At 33.2% G+C, this 25389-nt stretch overlaps 2 protein-coding genes across 4 annotated transcripts; one reads left to right on the top strand and one right to left on the bottom strand.

The window, feature by feature from the left end:
- Positions 1-3334: 3334 nt before the first annotated feature.
- Positions 3335-6167, top strand: LOC142612318 (ABC transporter C family member 14-like). The gene is made up of 4 exons (XM_075784425.1): positions 3335-3454; positions 5179-5484; positions 5739-5802; positions 5899-6167. Exons 1-4 carry the CDS (start codon positions 3335-3337, stop codon positions 6165-6167), a joined length of 759 nt encoding a protein of 252 aa, XP_075640540.1.
- Positions 6168-8124: 1957 nt separating this feature from the next.
- On the bottom strand, positions 8125-18126 carry LOC142611789 (ABC transporter C family member 14-like). Of its 3 annotated transcripts, none has more exons than XM_075783930.1 (12): positions 17581-18126; positions 13875-16064; positions 13252-13572; positions 12737-12823; positions 11988-12617; positions 11631-11795; positions 10856-11150; positions 10197-10411; positions 9519-9824; positions 9192-9255; positions 8856-9095; positions 8125-8539 (listed from the first exon to the last, which is right to left on the bottom strand). In XM_075783930.1, the coding sequence occupies exons 2-12, from the start codon at positions 15981-15983 to the stop codon at positions 8439-8441; spliced, it is 4533 nt and encodes a 1510-aa protein (XP_075640045.1). In that variant the 5' UTR covers positions 15984-16064; positions 17581-18126; the 3' UTR covers positions 8125-8438. The 3 variants fall into 3 exon arrangements, with proteins under 3 accessions (XP_075640045.1, XP_075640043.1, XP_075640046.1); XM_075783928.1 differs by lacking the exon at positions 17581-18126 and adding an exon at positions 16321-16540; XM_075783931.1 differs by lacking the exon at positions 17581-18126 and having other exon boundaries at positions 13875-16121.
- Between the last annotated feature and the right edge of the window lie 7263 nt (positions 18127-25389).

The raw sequence follows: 25389 nt of genomic DNA on the forward strand, positions 1-25389 counted from the left end.
TAAAATTATGTTATGTTTATTTCTATGATACTCGAGCTCATCAAGCTCAAGTACCTTGTAAGGAACTCAAGTTTAGTAAACTCGAGTTCCTTATAACTTTTTTTTTTGCGATAATCGACAAATACACATAAATATAAACATAAAAATAATTAGTTTTTTTTTATGTTTTTATTTATTTAAATAGAAGCATTGTAAAATATAGAGATTTTAATTTCAAAATATGAATTAATTTCTGCATTAATTAAAACTGTTTATTGTTTTCTCATAAAAATTGTTCACTGTTTTCTGCAAAAACTATTTCTATGATTTCGCATAAAATTTTATTAATGTAGAAATAGATCTTATCAATGCTAAAAAACAAATTCGATTATTGTGAAATTTAAGCATGAAAAAGCATTCAGATTTGGCATTTAAATTTAGAAAACACGATTTCAGTAGGTGATTTATGAGAAAACAGTGAATAGAAAATACTTTACGCAGAAAAGAGAGTGAACAATTTTTTAAATAATGCTGAATAGAAAATAATTTTATGCGAAATCATAGAATTAGTTTTTGCAGAAAACAGTGAACAATTTTTATGAGAAAACAATGAACAGTTTTAATAATGCAGAAATTAATTCATATTTTGAAATTAAAATCTCTGTATTTTACAATGCTTCAATTTAAATAAATAAAAACATAAAAAAGTTACTTATTGTTATGTTTATATTTATTTGTCGATTATCCAAAAAAAAAAAAAAGTTATAAGGAACTCGAGTTTACTAAACTCGAGTTCCTTACAAGGTACTCGAGCTCACCAAGCTTGAGTACTGTAGAAATAAACATAAACATAATTTTATTTATAATAGGTACTCAAGCCTAGTATACTCGAGTACTGTGTTGCATGGAACTCGAGTTTACAAACCTCGAGTACCACATTATTTTTTTTAATCGCACAAATTCCAACTCAGCAGTGCCACGGTGGCGGAATTGATGAGAAACTCGAGTACCATTTGGAACTCGAGTTTCTGAAACTCAAGTACCATTTGGAACTCGAGTTTCTGAAACTCGAGTTCTACAAAAGTGGTATTTCCCTAGTTAGTTCCGAAATACTGTTTTTTTTTTCTACAAATTTTTGAAAATGGTGGTATTTGGCCATTTTCACCGTATGAAATGAGTGCAGAAACTCGAGTTCTACAAAAGTGGTATTTTCCTATTTAGTTCCGAAACAGTGTTTTTTTTTCTACAAATTTTTGAAAATGGTGGTATTTGGCCATTTTCACCGTATGAAATGAGTGCAAAATATTACGTTTTGGTCTAGCATCTATGGAGGAAATTAAATGAATAAATTGATTTATTTTATGGACTAAATTATAATTATAAAACTTAAAATTTGGAATTATTTTTATTTTGGTCCCTCAAATTTGAGATTTTTTGTTTTCATTTATTGATTTGAGTTAGTTTTTAAAATGGTTTTTCTGTACATTTCCACAAATAATTTGACCATTAAATACCAACAAAACAGGTTTTTTTTTTTTTTTTCATATTTCTCTCTCCCTCTTAAGGTCAAATTAGTCACAAACATGAGCATGATAGCAACAACAACAAAAATTGTTCCGTAATATTGATAATTTAACTACCAATGCATTAATCTTCATGATTTAAGGCTATAGTATCTCATTTTTTTAGTCTCTTTGGATTGAGGAGGAGGGAGGGGTAGTTGAGTAGATTTTGCCCAAAATTAATCTATTTTCAGTCAATTCTATTCTACTCCCTTCCACTCCTCCTCCCTCCCCTCTCAATCCAAACAAACCCTAAAGGAATTGCACAAATGATAAACCCACCAAGGAAGGATTTTGAGTGCCCAAGATATCCCATTACTCATTTATCACACTCTTTTTTTTTTCCCCTAAAAAAAAAAGATACCCCATTACTTAAACCGTGAAGATTAATGCATTGATGGATAAATGATTGAATACTAAAACATGAACAGCAAGACCAAGTTTCAAAAGTTGCCCCTATGATGGATATCGAATTAATTGAGTGTAGGTGTGTGTTAAGTTCCATATAGGACATATATTGGGTTGATCTAGTCTTTATAAACAGCTACATGTAGTCTTGATTGTGACTAGATTAGTCTTTAATTTAAGAGAATAACGTAGATATGGCTAGAACTTTTCCCAGGGACATTGCAAATGGTATCAAAATCAAGCTAGTAATCTTGTGTTGTCTTAGTGACACTGCTCGATGTGGACCATGATGAGATTAATCTAGGCTTTATAAACAACTAAAAGGAACAGTAATTGTGACTAACCTAATTCTTATAGGGTATAACATAAATGTGACTAATGCTCTTTCTAGGTTATTACAAACCCTTTTGTTTTCCAACACAGTGTCTATAGCAAAAAAGGTAAAAAATCAACATTTATTAAACTCTTATTCATATGCATTTTGTTATCCATCATTCACTAAAATCTATAAATAGTCATTTCCAAAGCCTCAATACCATTCAAAGAAAGTAACAAAACATTACATTCAACAAATTAAAGGGAAGCAAAACAATGGATTTATACGACTTTAGCTTCAATCATTTGATTGATCCCTCCTTTATAGATTTTTCGGGCTTATCACATCTTAAGAAGCATGAGTTTCAAGTGTTTGATATTTCCTTTCATGAACTTTCCAAGCTTATCACGTCTTTAGAAGCATGAGTTTCAACTTTCAAGTGTTTGATATCTCCTTTCATAAACTTTCTGGGCTTATCATGCCTTTTAAAGCATTAGCTTCAAACTTTTGATTCCTCCTCCATGCAATTTTCGGGCTTATCACACCTTTAGAAGCATTAGCTTTAAACATTTTATCCCTCCTTCCAGCAATTGTTGGGCTTATCACTCCTAGAAACTTCTAAATGATGTGCATCACGCAGTTGCTCTTGAAGAAAGTACTAGGTCAACTTTCAACAAATGCTGAAAGCAAGAGAAAAGAGAATAAGATTTTCTTTTTGCTATGTAAACTTGTAAAGTAGAATTAAGATCCATATGTAGTATTGATGGAAATGAACAACATACTTTATCCAATACATTGCTTACAAATTATTGGTCCTCTTGAAAATATGGACAAAAGATTTAGGTAAAAATACAAATTACATTTTTAATTGTAACTATTGAATGATAAATAAATAAATAAATAATTGATGAAGTTAAAAAATAAAGAAATCTCGAACCTATAACATCCTTCTTAAGTCTATCTTAGAAAATTTTTCCACTAGTGACAATGAGTAGATTATAAATATGCTTGAAGCTCCTTGAGGATGAAACATCATTTAACAACTTAAACACCAATTTATTTTCCAACAATGCCTCAAAAGTTGGTTACTGAAGAATTAAAACCCGAAAATCATGACATCCACAAGATTCAAACGCCCTCGACTACTGCACCAGTTTCTCCCCATGATAAAATTTCAATGGCAGCCAACGTGATTAAAATTCTAACTTAATTTCGTCTTCTATCAAACAATGAAAGAAGTGAAATAGTTTCTGCAACCCATCCTACATCCACAAACAAAATCTAAAAATAAAAATAAAAATAAAACCTTCAAATATTAACCTTAGCAAAAACACTTTTTTTTTACTTTAAATACCAAATCACACCTAGACCTAAGTCTCACAAAAATTTTCTAGTTTTGTACAAGACAATTCCAATAATCCCAATCAAAACTATCCCTAAAATCTTGAAAGAGAACTCTCTCTCTCTCTCTCTCTCTCGAGAATTCTTAAAGAGAATTATTTAAGTGGATGGATAAATGGAATAAATTGACAACAAATGTCAACTTTAAGGATAAAATTAACAAAAAATAAAACTTTTTAGACAAAAATAACAATTAACTCAAACTTAAAAGATGTAACTTGTATTTTTGACTAAAAATATTTATATACACTTAGAGCACTAGCATTAGCTATGCCAAACCAAATACTATTTTGACACATAAAAACCTATTTTACTTATTTTAACAAAGCATTTTACAATATACCCTACATCACATGTTCAATTTTAACATTCACCACTTTAAAATAATATTATCATCCCATTAAAATAATACAAACAGACCTATGAGTGAGAAAAGGAGGGAAAAAAGGAAAAAGAAAGGCAACAAGCCTATATGAGAGAAAAGGGGGAAAAAGAGAATAAAATAATATTAAATATTATAGCATACTTGGCCATACCATTCTAAAGTTGGAACATTACCGAAGCCTGTTTCAAATTTTTTTGACATATAGAACATCTGGTGAAGGTAATTTTTTGGTGTTTGTTGTAATGTATGCTAGGAATTTAGCATTTAGCACACCTGATATTAGTGCTCTAACCTCTCCCATTTATTCTATAATTATTTATATCATGGTATATATTATTTTTATTTAAAAAATAGCATTCGATGGAGAAGAAGAATGCGCTGGTGTAGTAATGCTGCCCGAGAACCAATTATCTTACATGTATCTTGATTTTATTTGAGAATTGCTCTATTTTTTAAATGAACAGAAATAAATCTATAATGAATTAAAGGCGCACATACATACATAATGGCCTTAACAGCAAGATGCGGCAACAAAATTTTTCTGTTTAACCAAAAAAAAAAAAATGCAATGCCTAACACACGATAGAATGACCAAACTTGCCAGAAGATATATATATATAAGATTTAACTTCAAAAAAAAAATTTGCTATTGTACAATTACCCAGAGAAATTTAGAAAGATTGTAAACTAAAGAAATTCAGATATAAATGCCCTTTCCTAAGAGAGACAATTACTACATCTACAAACTAAATCATAAGAAACTCTTCCCTTCCATATTAAAAGTTTGAGGAAAACAAGCTGATTAAGCCAAATTCAAATCGTAGTTTTTTTCTTTTTCTTTTTGGGGGGGCCAAAATAGGTTCAGATCACTTCAGAGAGCACCATATATTTATATTGAAATTAAGAAATGTTATTTCTTTTTCACTTCCAAATTGGGTCTTAAGATTAATTAACTTTGTGTATTGTGGCCGGTATTGGACCAGGCCTTACCTTAAAGATTCTGTATTGCAGTATAGGTAGAAATACCATATTTTTGTACCATTTGAATATAAATAATCACATATAAATATAAATATAAACCACAATGAGTAACATGAATTACAACACCTTGAATTTTTGGCGTGCAGGTCAGATATCGTCCACACACTCCTCTAGTTCTCAAAGGCATTACTCTAAGCATTCATGGGGGAGAGAAGGTTGGGGTAGTTGGTCGAACAGGAAGTAGAAAGTCAACTTTGATCCAGGTTTTATTTAGGCTGGTGGAACCTTCAGGAGGGAGAATAATTATTGATGGCCTTGACATTTGCATGTTAGGGCTTCATGATCTTAGGTCTCGATTTGGTATAATTCCTCAAGAACCTGTTCTTTTTGAAGGAATAGTGAGAGCCAATGTTGATCCAACTGGACAGCATTCAGATGAAGAGATATGGAAGGTAAAGTTGCCAATCTTGTTTCCTGATTATAAACAAGAGTAACTTGTGCTAGCTTTAGACATGCCTAGACCACCAAAACAGTCATTTAGATATTAAAGGCAACTCATTATGAATTTATGATTGATAAAATAGTATCCTTGGAAGAAATACAATAAAACTATTGGTGTGCATGCTTTTGGACCTCATTTATATATGTAGAAATTTTAAAATATATATATTTGTTTGAATTTGCTGAGAAATTATTATTTTTGTAGAGCCTTGAACGCTGCCAACTTAAGGATGTGGTGGCTGCAAAACACAATAAACTTGATTCTTTAGGTATGTAGACCATTTTCTACAGTCTGCACTGGCAAAACTAATCTTAAATTTATCTTCTTGTCAACTGAATGTTTCCATAATTTTTTAAATTCATAGTGGTTGATAGCGGAGACAACTGGAGTGTGGGGCAAAGGCAGCTTCTCTGTTTGGGCAGGGTTATGCTAAAGCGCAGCAAAATTTTGTTCATGGATGAGGCCACTGCTTCTGTTGATTCACAGACTGATGCTGTTATTCAAAAGATCATACGGGAGGACTTTGCAACCTGTACAATTATTAGCATTGCTCACAGAATATCCACCGTCATGGATTGTGACAGAGTTTTAGTTATAGATGCAGGTCTGTCCTTCTCTATTGTTTTTCCATAAAATTCTTCATTTGCATTGCTTATGGGTGATTGTCATGGACGGAGCCATGTTTGGACCGGGGGGGGGGGGAATGGCGCCCCATTTTAAAAAAAAATTATTATTATTATATATATTAGGTACTAATTTTAGCAATTTTGTTTTAGAAAAGTACATTTTTGCTCTCTTAAAAATATCATTGATTCTTTTAAGAGTATTGTTATAGTCACAAATTTTTTTATAACATTTTTACAGACGGTTAAGGTAACAAATTCTTATTGGTTCGCATTTGAGCTTACCACTTACATTATTAGCAATTTGTAAAAAGGTTTGTAGTTCAAACATTTTCCACATTTTAAAGACCATTAAAATATATTTATATGTCTAAAATCTAAAAAAGAAATATACAAACTCAAAAAAATAAGTACACCAACAAAAATTATCAATAATAAAACTAAAAAAAATAAAAAATTAAACCTGGTCAACCAATTTTACTTAAAAACAAAAAATCTAACCCTTTAAAAAATTTTAAACAACTAACAACTAAGCGACTAAGTAGCAACAAAGTCGAAAGCCGAAATCATTGCACACAACCAACAACACAAATACATTTAAAAGTCAGATTTAGTAAATTATGGGATGGAATATTAAAAGTCAGATTACATTTAAAATACAACCAACAGCACAAATACATTTAAAATAATTTCCACTTAAAAGTCAGATTAAGAAATTTGATAGACAAGATTACAAATACACTATATATAGGGAGCACAAAGATGCACGCATTTTTGCCACATTTAGTAAATTATGGGATGGAATATTTATGGTATGAAATATGTGTTTCATTCAACTCAAAATTTAAAATAAAATAAAATAAAACTTTGTCAAAGTATGGTATGAAAAAAAAAAAAAAAATTGGTGGGTACATGAATTCCAATAAGTTAATTGTGTCACGTGTCATACCCATGGCCGAGATGGGGCATTATCATGCCGAGGAGACCACACCCTTGGACAGTAAGGTCACATCAATAGCACGTTATCAGAGAAGGTTGCACTGTAGAGAAAGAGCTTCGGGGAAGAGATTAACATTAACATGACTGAAAGGATGGTAGCTGCCACCACATTTAATGCATCCAACCAAACTCTTGGCTGCATTTATGTGGAGAAGACTCCTGAACAATGCTGCCTTGACTGCCGCGACTCACAAGGGGTTTGAGAAGGTGTCTAATGAGACAGACACTCAAGTAGTGGATGATCAAACAAGTATATTATATTACACTTAAATGCAATTTACTTTCTGGGTACAAGAACTTACCAATACATCAAACAAGTATGGTCCAAGACTGGAACTAAAATTTTTTAAACTTTTGGAAGGGTGAAAGTAAAGACGAGAATTTTATACTGTAAATCAAGTTTGATATCAGCTACAGGCATTATGGTTTTTTTTTTTTCTGTTTAATATACCCCACAAATATTTATTTATGGTTTTTTTTTTTCTGTTTCTCATACCATACTTTGACAATGTTTTTTTTTTTTTTTTTTTTTTGAGTTGAATGAAACACGTATAAATTTCATACCATACCCATAATTTACTAAATGTGGCAAAAATGCATGCATCTTTGTGCTCCCTATATATAGTGTATTTGTGATGTTGTCTATCAAATTTCTTAATCTGACTTTTAAGTGGAAATTATTTTAAAATTTTGGATATACATTGCATCACCCATGTTATGCTTTAGTTTGGAAAAAAATATTAATGGCAATTTAAAATTTAATCAAACTTAAAAGGTGTAATTTAGATTTTAAACAAAAATTGTAGCTAGTGCTTCTACATACCCAATTCTTTGGATTGTCAGTGACTCTCCTAGACCTTGCTTGGAGAAACAAAAGAAAGTGTCCTAAGAAAATAACATCGTACTTTGGAAGCACTTTTGAGGGAGTTATTTTAAAGCAGTAAACTTCAGTTTCATGTATCAGCAGATTTCTATGACAAAAGGGATCTTGTATAACACTTATATTGGCTATTCATAACACTAATATGTTTCTAAATTTCAATTTTCAAAAGCAAGATTATCATTTGAAGGAATTTCAAATAGTGGGCTTCTCAATACATATACCCAATGAATCAATGACAAGAGTCTTATTTTGCCATTTTGCTGATGAGAAGTACTCTTCAACCACCTAGTAAGGAATTCTGTCATGGTATTTGATAGATGGTCGTACTCAGAATTAGTCAAGAGCAGCCAGCAGCAGTTGGTTTAGAAAATGTGATGATAGGAAAGCAGACAGGTTGTCTTATAGTCCAGATGAGCGGTTGGCATACTCTTGAACCAATGCCCCAAAGAGTGATGGCCACTCAAGCAAGCGAGATGGTTTATCAAATTCTTTTGCCCGTCCTGCAAGAAAGTGGAAAGAAAGGGACATCAGCTACAGGAATTATGTGCTAACTGCTAAGAAATGTCAAAGTATCATCAAGCAAATCCTAGAAAATATCAAACTTGATTTACAGTATAAAATTCTCGTCTTTACTTTCACCTTCCAAAAGTTTAAAAAATTTTAGTTCCAGTCTTGGACCATACTTGTTTGATGTATTGGTAAATTCTTGTACCCAGAAAGTTTTTTTTGGGCATTGTTAAGAATAAATGAGGTCACAATCACCCATAAGCAATGCAAATGAAGAATTTTATGGAAAAACAATAGAGAAGCACAGACCTGCATCTATAACTAAAACTCTATCACAATCCATGACGGTGGGTATTCTGTGAGCAATGCTAATAATTGTACAGGTTGCAAAGTCCTCCCGGATGATCTTTTGAATAACAGCATCAGTCTGTGAATCAACAGAAGCAGTGGCCTCATCCATGAACAAAATTTTGCTGCGCTTTAGCATAACCCTGCCCAAACAGAGAAGCTGCCTTTGCCCCACACTCCAGTTATCTCCGCTATCAACCACTATGAATTTAAAAAATTATGGAAACATTCAGTTGACAAGAAGATAAGTTTAAGATTAGTTTTGCCAGTGTAGACTGTAGAAAATGGTCTACATACCTAAAGAATCAAGTTTATCGTGTTTTGCAGCCACCACATCCTTAAGTTGGCAGCGTTCAAGGCTCTACAAAAACAATAATTTCTCAGCAAATTCAAACAAATTTTTTTTTTTTTTTAATTTTAAATTTCTACATATATAAATGAGGTCCAAAAAGCATGCACACCAATAGTTTTATTGTATTTCTTCCAGGGATACTATTTTATCAATCATAAATTTATAATGAGTTGCCTTTAATATCTAAATGACTGTTTTGGTGGTCTAGGCATGTCTAAAGCTAGCACAAGTTACTCTTGTTTATAATCAGGAAACAAGATTGGCAACTTTACCTTCCATATCTCTTCATCTGAATGCTGTCCAGTTGGATCAACATTGGCTCTCACTGTTCCTTCAAAAAGAACAGGTTCTTGAGGAATTATACCAAATCGAGACCTAAGATCATGAAGCCCTAACATGCAAATGTCAAGGCCATCAATAATTATTCTCCCTCCTGAAGGTTCCACCAGCCTAAATAAAACCTGGATCAAAGTTGACTTTCCACTTCCTGTTCGACCAACTACCCCAATCTTCTCTCCCCCATGAATGCTTAGAGTAATGCCTTTGAGAACTAGAGGAGTGTTTGGACGATATCTGACCTGCACACCAAAAATTCAAGGTGCTGTAATTCACTAGTATCAACTTGCTCTATTGCTGCAGGCATAGTGTTCTGTTTGGTTTTATTAGAGGAGATTATTTGGTGAACCTTTTTTATTTTGATTTCCATGTCAGCATCAAACAATCTAATTGGCCTTTCCCCCAAACTCTAGCCATGGTTTAATAGTTTAGGAAGTTGCAGACATGAAGTTCGATTTTTTTTTTTTTCCCTTTTCAAGTGAGGGAGGGGAGAGATATGAACTCAGGTTCTCCCAATGGGGAGACTGGACAGTGCCACCAAGCCACAGAGCTCTTGGCTAAGTTTGATTTAATTTGTCAGAAGATTTAAACAGAATTAGTTGAAGGCCAGTTACCTGCAAGTCTCTAAGGTCAATATTGCCATGGGCAGGCCAATTTGAAGGAGCAATGCGGTCTTTAATTTCCCAAGCTGCTTCTGATGGTATATTTGTAAACTGTTTTATCCTCTCAACAGAAACCATTCGATTTTCCACAAAGCAGCTCATATATATGGCCCAGAACAGCACAGAGTTCAAAGACAATCCATAGGAGAGAGATAAACCAACATTTTCTGCATGAAGTAAGAATAAATTAAATAGTTCTTCTGCTATAAGGATTTTTTTTTATAAGTACTTTAAACATGTGGAAATTGACTGTCTTAGCCAATAGGAAGAAGAGAAGGGTAAAATTGTTATGGTATTATGCAAGAAGTCATTCGTCATTGGGAAGAGGTAATAAATTAAATATTTTTGTTATGTAGAGCTCATAAAATATTGAGACAATTCACAGGCCTTGAATCTTGAGTTCATATGAGAATGTTATTTAGAAAAACCAAAAGAGTGTTACATAAGGCATCAATTATCCCACAGGTATCAAGATATTGAATTTGAGAAATCTATTGCCAATGTTCCTTTGAATATATTGACAGATATCTCATATAATCAAATGATCACTGATTAAGTGTTTGACACCAAAAACATATCTTATAAAATTGTTCTGTCTTGAATATTCATACCTGGCCTTATAATACTGCTTGGCAGTACGATCATGAACATAGTAGAAATGCATAGGATGCAGCTCCCAAGCAGTTCTAAACGGAAACCCAACCATTCATTGGATCCATAGTTGTGGAAATCCAAACGTATATTAGCATTAACACGCTTAACATTTTCCTGAGAAAAGCTACCCTGCTTTGCAAAAGCACGGATAGTCATAACTCCAGCGATGCTTTCTGAGAAATGATGGATAACAGGAGCTTTTGTGATCGAGTCAAGACGGGTTAATTCACGAGATGTTGCAAGATAGTACCCCTGAACCACGAGACAGATGAATTATTAATGTAAGTTTATGTGATCTCATTTCAGTCAGCTATATTGGGTTTTGATTACCATTTAATTTTGCTGTCAGAAAAATGAATAGATGGTTATTGTTTTAAGAATTCCCATTTAAATTATCCATGCAAAGGCTCAAAGTTGTAAATTTTGGTAAATATTGGAAATTTGGACTATTGTTCTGATTTGGATCAGTTGAAAAAAGCAGAATTTACAACATTCACAATGATTCCAAATACAGAATGTTGTAAGCATTATATAGACCCTTCAGAATAGAAAATAGCATGCATGGCCCGGGTCATCCACTCAGTTTGATGATTCTGGCTAATGGAATTCTATCAAGTGACCACCTAAGGAAACATATGGGATGTATTATGAAGTATGCTTTATCTCTTTAATATAAGATTACAATAGCAACGGCATTAAATGTTAAGAACAAGAGACAACAAGAGCTCATACCCGATACCAGATATTCAGCCACACAAGTGGAATCAACAAGAATACCGTGGGCCAAGAATACTGACAAGTGATGATGAAGATGCCGATCACTGTGATGTACATGGAAATGGTCATGCTCATAAAAAAGGGGAGATAGAGGTCGACGTTCGTTTGATCAGTTGATGCCTGCAGGAGGGAAAATTAAATAAAACAAATTTCCATCAGTCTAAGCATCTTGATATGAAAAGCATGATCACACATCTTTTTGCATAACTGAACTGGTGAACTACACCCAAGAGGAGTAGGATCTGCCATCATACAAAAATTCAAACTTAAATGCATAAAGGAAGCACCTTACATGGGTCCTTAAGTTCTTACCCGACTTAGAATTCTTCCCGAAGGTGTTGTATCAAAAAATGACATAGGGGCATGCAAGATACTGTGAAGAATTTGTGAGAAGAAAATTTGGGAGGTCTTAAGCCCCACAATCGTAACCGAGAAGGACCTTATCAGTATCAACACAAGTGAGACAACAGCAATAATTGCATAGACTGAAATAAACAAAGAAGGGTTGAATGACATAGCGCGCTCTTCTGAAGTTTCATAAGCCAGCCAATAATCACCCGCCATTATACACCCTTGCCACAAAACAGACAGCAGCAGCACTACCGCGACACCCCACCACCCAAAAGCCTCAGTGACATAAAGTTTATAAACATGCAAGCTCACTTTGCCAGTTTCTCTCTCCTCTTCTTTGATGAGCTTGGAAGTTCCCTTATCACTGTTTGATTGGTCTAAAGAGTTGTTTTCACCATTGGCTTCCCCATGGTTTGAAGAGGATTGAGGAGATTTTGGTAATTTGGGGGAATTTTCACTAGGCATGGTGGTGCCCATTTCTACAAGTTCCATGGATGTGTCATGGGCAGCTACTAATGCTGTGAAATCCAAGCCAGAATCCAGTAGATAATTGTACCTTCCAGACTGCACTATCATCCCATCTTTCATAACCTGGAATTACAAAGGAAATAAAGTGCTTAAAATTTAAATATGAAAAACACATGTATGTGTTTGTTCTTGAGAGAGAGAAAAGTAATTGAAGAAATGAAAGGGGGGAAAAATACACTTACTAAGATAAGATCCACATTATGCAAGAAATCAACTTGGTGGGTCACTAGTAAAATGGTCTTGCCTCTAAGAGCTCCTCTCACACATTCCTGTAAAAGGCATAAATAAATTGGTAAAACACAATAACTTTCTAATACAATGGTCTTGCGGAGATCAAAAGAGCCATGTCTACATGTAAGTCAAATTAGTAGCTTGTGAAGCGTAAGTAACATGTGGAGGCAAATTCATTTTCTATACAATAGCACCAGTTAAACAAGCAGTACAGTGTGTTTATAGAGAGTAACATGCAGCAGCATCATATGACCTAAACATGAAAGGGCTGTTCTGACAAAATTAAACATATTGCTTGGCATTCTATGTAAAATAAAATTATACTACCATCAAAAGTAATGTTTTACAATGTGCCAACTCTGAATCAATGACAAACTAATTTGTCCAATCATGATGGAGTAAAAGATGAATTATTTTGTTTCCATGGCATTTCCAAACTACAGAGGAAGTAAAAAAATAATGTGACCTTAAATATTTCTGAGCCAGTATGTGCATCAACCGCACTAAAGACATCATCAAGAAGATAAATATCACAATCCTGATATACAGCCCTTGCAAGTTGTATCCGCTGCTTCTGCCCACCACTTAAATTGATTCCACGCTCTCCAATCTCAGTTTGATCTCCATACTCCATCACTTCCAAGTCTTTTTCCAAGCAACAAACCCTAATGACTTCACTGTATCTCTCCCTTTCCATTGGCAAACCAAATAGGATGTTCTCTTGAATGGTGCCATTTTGAATCCATGATGTTTGAGCAACATAGGCAGTTGTTCCACAAACTCTGACCTGTTAGGAAAAACAGAAAGGTTTGTAACTCATTAAATCCAATCAAATCACCAATTTGAAGGTCTCAATTAGTTGTGTTTGATAATGCTCCTGCCATTTAAATATCTAAAAAAGGTGCAAAATTGTTTTAAATCCTTAATGCAACATGCAAATCATGTTTACAGGATACAATGCATACACATAACATAGATTAGCAATTATGATAACCAAAAGATTTTCTTCAAAGAAACTCAAGCACAAAGCCTTCATTCATGGTAAAATTTAAAAGATAATTCCCACAATTTCTTCATTAGAATCTATACCTTTCCTGTTATTTTGTGCATCTCACCAAGAATTGCAGCTAGTAGGGAAGACTTTCCAGATCCCACAGTCCCTACAATAGCGGTAATTTCGCCTTTGTTGATCTCCAAATTTATATTTTTCAATGCCTCCTCTCCATTTTCATCATCCCAGCTAAACACCCCATCTTTAACCTCTACAGCAATTCCACCATCACATTCCTCCTCTCTTTCCACTGAATCGCCCAACAATTCCCTACTTGACATGTACTTATCCAACCTTCCAAGTGAAATCATTGCTTGTGAAAGTGAGATCATTGATTGTGGAAAGGTCCTGATTGGTTCCTGCAAGATTTTAAAGATTGTTGTGGCTGTGAACACTGTTCCCGCATCAAGCGGAACTCCCAAGAATGCTGCAGTTGCAAATGTGAGAGTTGATATCAATAAAGGGGTGGACCACATCACAACAATATTGGCAGAAACTGAGTACATGAACTTGGTAAGCCATCCAAACTCCGATTCACGACAAGCTTGAATTCTCTTGTTGAATTGTTCCTCCCATGCCTGGAACTTTATCACTCGCATGTAATTAAGCATCTCATTTGTCGCCTTCATTCTTGCATCACGATTTTTCATCACATTGAACTGGAACCTGTTGTTCCTCCGAGTACCCATTATAATGAATACTAAAATTCCAAAAAGTCCTGCAATTGCTGTGAGCACTGAGGGGCCAAGATAGTTATATAGGAGGACTAAGGCCACACAAACTTGCAATGGTGTCAACCATATACTATGTAGCTGCAGCATCATATCAGAGAGTTGCTGAGCATCAACAGCCATGTAATTCACTATCTGCCCAACCCCATGAGCCTGCCGAGCAGAACATGTCAACTTCAGTCCCTTCCTATACAAAGAAGTTATTAAAGTACATCGAATAAGCATTCCAAGCTTTTGGGAGTTGAAGTTAAATTGATGAGTGGTTAATACTTCAACAAATTTTGCACAGAGGAGAGTCAATACAAGGTAGTATCCTTCAAAGGGCGAGCTTCTCTTCCCGGCAGTGAAATCGACGAAACTTTGTATAAGAATAGGCCCTACATACATGACACAAAGCCGCACAATTGCAAGGGAGGCAGTGAAGGCAAATTCCTTCCAAAAGCACCGGAACAATGTTGTTCGAACTGGGTGGTTTGATTTTTCATGAGGTTTTGGCCAATTCAATTCAAACAACGCTGACATTCTTTCAGCTCTATGTCCCGGTGAAAGGGAGGGGATTTCATCAATCTTGAGAGGGGATTTGTAACCTTTACTCAGCAGGGGATTCATCCAAAGCCAAAAGGCCTTAGATATTATAGAAGCTGAAGCAAAGGCGGTCACATTTGATTTGCTCAAAAGTGGTTCATATAAATTGGTTTCTACATCCATCACTGGTTCACTTTCTCTACTCACTGTAATCCCAGTAGATCCTTTAAATGCAACAAAAAGGAGAACCATGGAGAATGGAAAAGAAACTATAGAAACTATATCATCCAATGTCAAGTTGGGGTCTTGGGGCTGGGATTCTTCTAAAGAGACCAAACGAATAATCCCAGACGCCATAAACAAGGAAATGATGAAGAAGTTTAAAACCCAATAAATTCTAAGTGACAAAGGATGAGTAACAGATTGAAATCTTTTTTCATGGATGATTAAGACTGTGATCACTGCATGAGTTATGGCTTGGACTAACCAAAATAATCCATCAACTATCTTCCATGGCAATTGGGTACTTGCACTAAATGCTAAAATGCATACAACAGTGTATCCAATGGCTAACACAACACTAACAATCAAAGAGACCTTAAACCACAGGTTAGTTCTAAGAGAAGCCCTGTTGCTTCCCAGGAATGCCTTGTTCCGATCGGAGTTGGAGTGACCATTGGAGGTGAACTTTGAATAGAGCTTTTTTACCGCAAATATTAGGAGGGTGACCAAGAACAGAAGGTCAACTGAAGATAACAGAGTTCTTTGAGGACATGGAGAGAGAAAAATGAATCTTATCCATTGGACAATGAGTGAAGCAGTGCTGTCCTCTGAGGATTGAATCACAGGGCTTAAGCATGAGACAGATGTGATCCAAGTTTCAGAGGACATGTTAACAAACTTGAAGTGAAAAAAAGAATACAAGATCACTCTTTTATGGTGGATTTTAATCAATTTTCTTGCTCTCACTCCCTGAAACAGAACAGGAAAAACAGTAAGTATACTACAAAATAATGAATTATTGACCAAGACTTGTACTACGATTTCCTAAACTAAAATAAATAAATCACCACTAGATCCTAACGAATATGAAGTTCAAAATCTGAGACAGAAGACACAAACATATGATTACATGTACGAAATGGAACAGAGAAAAAAACAAGGTAGTGATAATGATGACATAAAAGGAAGAAAATTTGTGGAGGCAGAAGCCCGCCAAAACACCTACAGCCTCACTGGAATACAATAGTACTTTGACCTTCTGAATTTCATAGTCTTCTCAAGCTGATTGAGAGAGAAACAAGAAGGCAAAAAGACTTAGTTGAGTACCAATAATAAAAGTCGGCAATTCTGTGGTGCCTTGATGGCTAACTCAAAGTTGCAGACATTTTTTCTTCTTTTCGGTGTGTTGCAGACAATTTTGAATATTCAACATCTTTGCCATTTTCAAACATACCAATAAATTAAACTCTATACTTATCAACAAAAAAAAAAAAAATTAAACTCTATAGCCCATTTTTTTTTAATTATAAAGCCTCTTTTTTAATAAAATTATTTATGAATCTCATTTTCACGTTTCTTTCTTTAAGATTATTTAACAATAATATAATAATATAAACATGGATATAAGATAAATTCTAACCGTACAAGAAAAAAAAAACAACAATATTTAGATAGTAGTAATAAAAGTCCGTCAGCAATGATGACAGTAAAATTGGCAAGGATTCATTTCACATTAAAAAAAAATGTTACACAAACAAAAACAAAAAATCCTACAGTAAATGAAGAAGAAAAAAAAAAGACCGTGCAAACAGCAACTACAGAGAGAAATTGGTTTGTCTTTATTTTGCAGTCATTGGCAGTAAAGCTGTGAAAGAAGCTCAGAAATAACATGTGAGTACCAAGATTTTTTTTTTTTTTTTTTAAATTCCACTGTTGGAGAGGCACGCGTGAAATAACGCCAAAATGTATCAGTTGAGTTTTTATTTTTTATTTTCGATAAAAGGGCACATGTATATTATAAAATAGAACATGAATACTTAATTCTGATGAAAAACAAGGCATAGCAAAACAATAATTAGATAACGGTCAAAAAAGTTAAAACGTCCTGATCTGATCAAGACCATTAACAATAATTATGGCTGTATAATTCGTTCATTTTACATTAAACAAATTTTATATATATAACAAAAGAAACAGCAACAACTAATTAAAATTCTGGAACTTGTTTACAAATCATTAAAAATGGAATTAATTAAGATGAGAAATTAAATCAAGCTCATGAGTGACAGCATCTAAAAAGTTGGGAACTATTAATTTGAAGAAGACAATAAGGGTTACTAGAGAACAACACATTCATGTGATTATCTAAAAGAACAACACATTTTATGTTCACAAAAGCAAGCCATGCAAAACCCAATGGCTACCCTTCGTTCCCAAGAGTCAAGACCAAACAAGCAGAGCCATTCATTTTTGTTAGCTTACCTACCTCGAGTGACTCAACTTAATGCAGAGAGCTAGCTAGCCATCCACCACTTCCCTAGAAATGTGTTCATTGGGACTAGAGAGAGAGAGAGAGAGTTTATGGTTATTTTGCAGCCTTTCGGTCTCTGATATAGGCGCTATCACTTCCAGTATTATTAATATACAAAAAAACAAAAAATAGAAACACTTGGACCAAAATCAAGTGGCTTTGAATACTAGTCCTAGTCGTGATGAACTGGTATTCTGATATTCTCCACGGGATTGAGAGAGCGAGAGAGATGGTTTTATCAACTACTACCTTCTTTGTGTACTCTATATCTTTGGCTCCTTCATTAAGCTTGGCAGATTCCTATTAATGACAGTTCATAACTCACTTGTCATGATAGTGCGTGGCATCACTCGCTTGACAGTAAAAGATCTGCCATGTTCGAATGCACATATATGGTAAAGGAGGTCCTATCAGAAATATACATATATGGTAAGGATAGCTTGCCTTTCCTCTAGCTATTTTGAACACTAGAGAGAACACGAAAATAATGCATTATTTTTCAATTCTATGCATTGTTTAAGAGAGCGTGCTTGGTTGGGGTGAAAACTGGATAGATAGAAAATGTGTGAGAGTAAACTAAAAAGGTATGTTTTGTTGGAAAAGAAGAGGAGGGAGAAATTGACAGAGCCTAACCATTTTTTCTACGGACCTAGCAAAATTTAACACCTTATAGAGAAAAAATGAGAGGAGAAGAGAGGGACCGAATGAATTATTTATCTAGTCCCAGTCCTCCACCGCATTCCTATTAGTATATTACCTTGATTTTTCTTTTTCTTTTTCATTTTAAGTTAAGTGTTTGCCTTTATTCTTTTTACCTCAATTTTGGTTTTTTTTTTCCTAGTAAGTTTTTTTATTTTATAAAAAAATAAATTCTCATGAAAGTAAATTTATATAATCTATATTTTTTATTTTTTTATTTTAATTTTCAACCAAATAAAATAGTTTTTCATTATTCAACTTTTCCACCCGGAACCAAATAACAGGAGAAAAAGTGAAAAAAAATTTCTATTATCCAATTTTTTCAACCCCTTCCCAATATATTTTGTCTTAATTTTCTATCTCTAAACCAAACAAAACCTAAAGCCTTGTCAAGATAAGAAAAACCTTAGAGACAAAGATACACCCAAATCTATAAAAATGACTAAATCCACTTTTTTTACCGAGTCATGATAAGAAAACTTTTATTATACCTTAGCTATTTGCATACTCTTTTGAAATTAATATAATATGCTTAAACTTAAAATTGTAACAGAGTAATTCTACGATCACAAATTATTTTATAACTTTTTTATCATAATTCGAACATAGTAAATTGTGAATGATTAATTGTCATTTATACATAAACTCATTAATTTTTTTTATTAATTATTCTTTGTCATATCACAATTAAGACAAAAAAAAAAATTGTGGAAAATTACATGATCCAAACTTGTCCATTGTGACAATCATTATCAATGAATTTCGGTGTGTGGAGGCGGAATATAGGTAAAAGCAAAAGACGTGGCAATTGTTTGCAAAATCCGAGGCGTGTAATAAGCTGCAGAGGTACCTAACAAGACACGAGAGAGCATTTATTAATTTAAGGTAGAAACACGGAGAGCGCGTGGGGGTTACGTTCTTATTAAGGAAAAGCAAAACAGAAGGTGATTTTGTACCGTTTTTTGTGTGTGTTTTTGTTTCTCTGGGGAAGAAAGACAAAAACAGTTGTCGTTTAGCAAATGACTGTTTTCGTATATAGTATATACTGAATGCCATGCATTGATTGATAAAAAGAACAAGAGCCGTCGCTATTTCTTATTTTTTTATAGGAAAAAACCGTAGCTATTTTGATTTTTCTAGTATTCGATTCGGTATTTGATTCTGAGAATAGTGTTTTTTGAGCACCCAACCCAATTGTGAGATTACCTATTATATTCTTCCGTCTTCTTTTTTTTTTTTTGGGTTAAAGGCATGGGCGGAGCTGTTATTGGACTAGGGGGGGCAATGGCCCCTCCTAATTTTTTTTATAAAAATATTATTATATTAATAGGTACTAAGTTTAACAATTTTGTTCAATAAAATTACACTTTGCCCCCCTTAATAATGCCATTAATTCTTTTTGAAAGTAATCTTATAGCCAAAAACGTTTTTACAATATTTATACAAACTATTAAGGTAGCAAATTCTTATTAGTTCGTACACTTGCATAACTTTTTATATATCAATAACCACTTATCACATTAGCAATTTGTAAAAATTTTGTAGTTTTAGCATTTTTCAACTTTTAAAGGACATAAAAAATTAATAGATTAAATCTAAAACAAAATATAAAAACTCAAAAAAATTAGCTCAACAATAAAAATTACCAATATAATAAAACTAAAAAAATTAAGTCCAATCAATATATTTTACCCAGAACAAACTACTTGGCCATTTAAAAAATTTTTAACAAAAATCCTTAGTAGTAAAAAAATAGACTCAAGGGTTGGAGCCACCGCACACAGCTAGCAGCAAAGTTGCCCCCCCTAACTCCAAGTTCTGGCTCCGTCCCTGGTTAAAGGGATAAACTTCAGTTTAAATGCTCCTTTTCTTCTTCTTTTTTAATTAAAAATATAGTCCAAATTTGATATGAACTTGGTGTAAAATTCTTGTTTTACACCATTTAATAAGTAATTGTCACATCAACATATTTTATTTAAAAATTATTACATCTTATCACACCTATATCATTTCAATTAACTCCTAATTTGATTAGATTTATATATGGGAATTAAAATTGATTAAGTGTGGTTGTGTTTATTCTTAAATATGTGGTAAAATAATATAGCATGTTGGGATTGAAAGGATAAAACATGAGTTTTACACCAAATCTTTACTAAATTTAATCTCTTAAAAATAAGGAAGCTCCAATGAGATATTAATGATTTATATGAGATTGGGACATACAACACATAAAATAGGCATCAAAAGTTTATTTCCTTTCCTTTCACATTTATTTTCCACTAAATCTCAATTTATGAATATTTTTACATTCCATTTTTCTGCTTTCTTAATATCAAATTCTTTTTTTTTTCTTTTTCATTTTACCCAATATCAAATAAAGAAAAAGATGAAGAAAATTTCACTGAAGGATTTGATGATGCCGAAGAAATCACCAGTAAGTTGCGGGTACTCTTCCGATTGAAGCAACACCTGCAAAGAGAAAATAGATGATCGACAGAGAGCACCGGTGTGGTGCCGGCTAAAAACCCTCCGACGATCAAGTTAGAGTCTTAAACAACCCTAGAGTGCCAGAGTTGAGATAATTGTGCGTACCTTTGGGTCATGAGGGTCTTGGGGTATATATAGTGGTATGTGGTCGAAATGTGCGCCTTGGTGAAGAAGTACTTTCCTTTTAAAAGAGTAATTCGCGGATCTTTGCCTATTGTATTGAGCCATTTCCTTATAGAAATCTTCTTGACTAAAGTCGAACGTGTAGCGCAAGAACTTTCCTTATATTCACATAAGCAGAAGTCAAGATAGGCTAAAAATGAAAGTTGGATTACTCCTTCAGCTTTCACCTGCCAAGGTCGTCAGCCCACGTGTACCTCCTACACTATCGTCAGCTTATGTATGCCTCCACAAAGGACGTCAGCCAAGGACCTTACAGCCAAGGTCGTCAGCCCTGTCTCGTCAACGTGATCCGTCAGCTTATCGTTGCTATGTAAGGGACATAGCCCTGAACGCCGAAAAAGGAGGCATCTTAATGAGATTGGCTGACGGGTTGTGTATTCCCGTCAGCCTTCTTAAAAACGTCACTATCAGGATTAAAAAAATATATTAAACAAGATACAAGTATTTTATTCAATTCATATTAATTTTTTAAATATATAAAAATATGATGTTAATTTTTATTTTTAATATATGTTGCAATATTACAAAAATCCAAACTGGTTTTAATATCCCAAAAAAAAGTATTCATAATTTAAATGAAATATCTTCTTCCCTTTTTTAATAATTCAATAGTTACAATGAAATTTTGTCAATTAAGCTATCAAATTTTTCAAAATTTTTTAATTTGAAACTTCTACTCATCTATATTATTCAATTCTATTATATTATTTTAGACAATAATAAAGCACGTAACAAATAAAAAATTAATTATTAAACTTTGTGTTTTATTTAGAGTTTGTTTGTAGATCAATTTGATAGGTGAAATCTAGTTAGCTCAACTAGTAAAGTTTCTGATGGTTGCATAAAAGATCTGGAGTTCAATTCTCGCCTATATTAAAAACTAATTGGTGTCTTGATTTGATAATAAAGAATTATCAGAAGTGGATATGGTACAGAGAGAAAAAGCTTTGGTCATGCTTAAAAAGTGATAATTGAATTTTTGAATTTTTTTTTTTTTTTTTTGAGAATCAAAAGTTGGTTACTAAGGTGACAAAAACAGACGAGTGGTTCAACTTGAATTTCGTTAGACAAAATTCACACAGTGAGGCATTACTTTCAAATTTCTTCCAATGAAATGTCTACGTACCAAAAGTAAAACACCTCACCAGATGGATGATCCATGCCCAACATTGATAGGGATGAAACAAACTCGTAGAACATTATCAATGTAGAACCTTAGTCATAATCTTCAAGCCTAGCTACCAGAGCTGGTTGTACAATAAAATTATTTATTGAAAATTTTTAAGTAGGGGTATCAATTTCCTCATCCAAAAAAAGTAAATTTTTACTGTAAACACCATTTTATGGGTATCAATGCATTTCGTTGTTATCTATAATTGTTTTTAAATTATGTTTAGATATGCTTTCAAACATTTCCATGTTTTTTTATAATTATATTCATATTTTTTGAGAGCTTAATTATACTTATTTTTTATTCTAAGAAAGTATATACATACGTAGATAATTTTTTTTTTTAAAAGTTAACAATTAGCAGGGGACTACTGTTCTACCGTGTCATAGGTTCTAGTCTGCTTGATAAAAAATTTCTAATAACGTTATTATAGTTTTGTGAAAATATGTATAAAAAAAATATATAAAAAATATATATATAACGTTATTTAAATACTAAAAGTTATTATTTAAACAACAATAACAAATCAACTCTCCATAACTTTCAGTTACTTTCGAAAAATAATAATAGTAATTATAACTTTCTGTTTTATCAGCACGTGGTATTATCAGGACGTATCATGATTCATAATGAAAGATGAGCAATAATTCCACAACATTTTTGAGAGACAGCCAAAATATCAATGAGAACTGATTGATTTAAAAGTGACAAGTTGTGGAGCGTGAAATTTAGAATCCGTTTGGATACAACTGAAAATACTGTAGTAAAATAATTTTTAAATGTATAAATAATATCGCGATTCCTATTTTTAATTTAAAAATAAATAAAAAGTATGTGTACTGTTCATAAACAGTGCATGAACAATAACGCACAGTAACAAACAGTGTCTCTCATCCCTCTTTGACATCTGCACATAGGAAAAAAAAAAAAAAAAGAAGCTGGAAACGCGTTCAGCTATCCAAACCGCAGCTTAGTATCCGTTTGGATACAGATTAAATTTGATGCGTTTAGCGTTTTCACGTTTTCTTCCTTCTTCTTCTTCTTCTTTTTTTTTTTTCTTCTTTGCTATTACAGGCGTCAAGGACAGATACTACTGTTCATGCTACAATAGCATGAACACTAGCCGCATATGTTGACTTTTCAACCCTTTTAAGCTCTTTTCACTTCTTTTTTTTAGAATTTTCAGCTTTTAACTGACAAATGACACTGTATATTACTATTTAATACTGTTCATATACTATTTATAAGACCCACAAACACTTTATTCAGAAAAGAAAAATTAAAAATAGGATTCACAATATTATTCACATATTTAAATAATATTTTGTTACAGTATTTTTAATTTTTAGTTTTCAGTAATAAATTCTATCCAAACGGAAGTGAAGGATTGAGGATAAGCTCACAGTCGCAGAAATGAAGGATTTGGTGCACAGGACAAGTAAGTAACCCTAGCCATGTAGGACACGACTCCCTAGGCGCGTAGAATTTAAGACGTAATGAATTAAAGAATGGCCCTTTATTCTGGTTGCACATTCATTATTTTGGCCCATCCAACAACTGATGGGTCCTTCGTGAATATGAAACAGACATGAAAAACGTACGTGTACAAGAGGAGCCAAAATTGTGTCCGAGTGAATCCAAATTCATACCAAAAAGATTATATAAGAGAGTGAAACGAAGTATTACACCTTTTAAATGAATAATAGTGTATATACACATTTTTTCATAAAAGCTTAAGAGGGCATTGAGAAAATTAATATCTAATTTTATAATTTAGTAACTAGTATTAATATAAGTGACCAATTTAAAAGGTTATGAGGGCCATGGTCGGCCAATTGCTTTCAAAACTAGTATTGTGCTTATACTTGTTTCTTGTTAAAGGAGGGTGTTACTATTTAGTATATTTTGGAGTGTCTTTCGTCGTTAGTTTATTACTTGACGGAACAAACTAGTACTTTGATGGCAATGGTAGTGGTTAGTTGTATCCTATAATCACATTTGTGTTATACTCAAAATGACTAGTTTAGTCAAAATTGAGATTACACATCCTCCCCCACTTAAACGGGGTTATTAGAGTAGCTATGATGGATTGATACCATTTAGAACAATCCATGAAAAAGGACAATTATAAAGTCCATGTCATATTTAAGACTTCTTATACTTATTTATAAAGTCCATGTCAATAGGGTACTCGCACACACTAAAATAAATATCGAATAAATGTTAAGCATCCTTGTCCTCTCTTAAGGATGGCATGGCAAATATACCATTTATATTCATGGAAAAGGAGTGTGTATATATATCTATGCGCTACACCCCAAATGGCTAGTTTAGTCACAATCAAGACTTCTTGTATTTGTTTATAAATTCCATATCATTATGACACTCGCACTCAGCACACTCAAATAAATATCTAATAAATGTGAGGCATCCATGCTCTTAAGGATGGCATGGCAAACTTCCTTGGCAGCCTAGGCCAATGGTGCCCCTCATGGGGCTGGGGAAGCTATGGCTCACCGGTCCCCCTACACCCTAGCAGGGCCCGGACCCTGGCAGGTAGGGTGCTACTATGGTCACGTTCAAGTAGGATTGACACGTTGGTCGTCCCCTCTACCCATTTTTTTATTCAGCAAAAAAAAAAAAGGATGGCATGGCAAATATATATATATATATATATATATATATATATATATATATATATATATATATATATATATATATATATATTATATTTATATTTATATTTATATTTTGCATCCGTTGAGAAAATCTCTCATAGATGTCTTGTATAATCTCAAGAGTGCAACATAGTTTATATCTCAATTTAGTCATTCTCAATCTTATGGAATAATGACAAATAAAAAGCAAGGTCTTAATGTCATATTTTGAAACACAACGAGATGACCCAATTTTCTTATATTTTGAGGTGAAATTGTATTCTTGCAAAACATCCCTATTTGATGTATATTTCTGTGAATTATGTTATGTTCGTAGGAACGACCCCTAGCATTATTTATTTATTTTTTTGAAATTGCTTATTTTCGATTATCTCGTATCATAGGTTTCCCTGCTCTTTATTTGCATACTAATAAAATCTTATTATGCATCGACCTTCAATACAAGAAACACTGTCATTTTTATTTGTTCAGTCCTATATTTAGTGTTTATTCTAAAAGATAAGAATCACGAAAATTTTGGCCAAAATGGGCTTTTGCCCTTTT

Source organism: Castanea sativa, chromosome 10 (assembly GCF_040712315.1).
Source record: "Castanea sativa cultivar Marrone di Chiusa Pesio chromosome 10, ASM4071231v1".
Taxonomy (NCBI): Eukaryota; Viridiplantae; Streptophyta; class Magnoliopsida; order Fagales; family Fagaceae; genus Castanea; species Castanea sativa.

Coding starts and splice junctions, on each gene's coding strand:
- LOC142612318 (XM_075784425.1), top strand. CDS start 3,335: ATGCCTCAAAAGTTGGTTACTGAAGAATTAAAACCCGAAAATCATGAC. Junction 3,455..5,178: donor AAATTTCAATGGCAGCCAAC/GTGATTAAAATT, acceptor TTTGGCGTGCAG/GTCAGATATCGTCCACACAC. Junction 5,803..5,898: donor CAATAAACTTGATTCTTTAG/GTATGTAGACCA, acceptor TTAAATTCATAG/TGGTTGATAGCGGAGACAAC.
- LOC142611789 (XM_075783930.1), bottom strand. CDS start 15,983: ATGTCCTCTGAAACTTGGATCACATCTGTCTCATGCTTAAGCCCTGTG. Junction 12,824..13,251: donor CTGGCTCAGAAATATTTAAG/GTCACATTATTT, acceptor TGCCTTTTACAG/GAATGTGTGAGAGGAGCTCT. Junction 9,096..9,191: donor CGATAAACTTGATTCTTTAG/GTATGTAGACCA, acceptor TTAAATTCATAG/TGGTTGATAGCGGAGATAAC.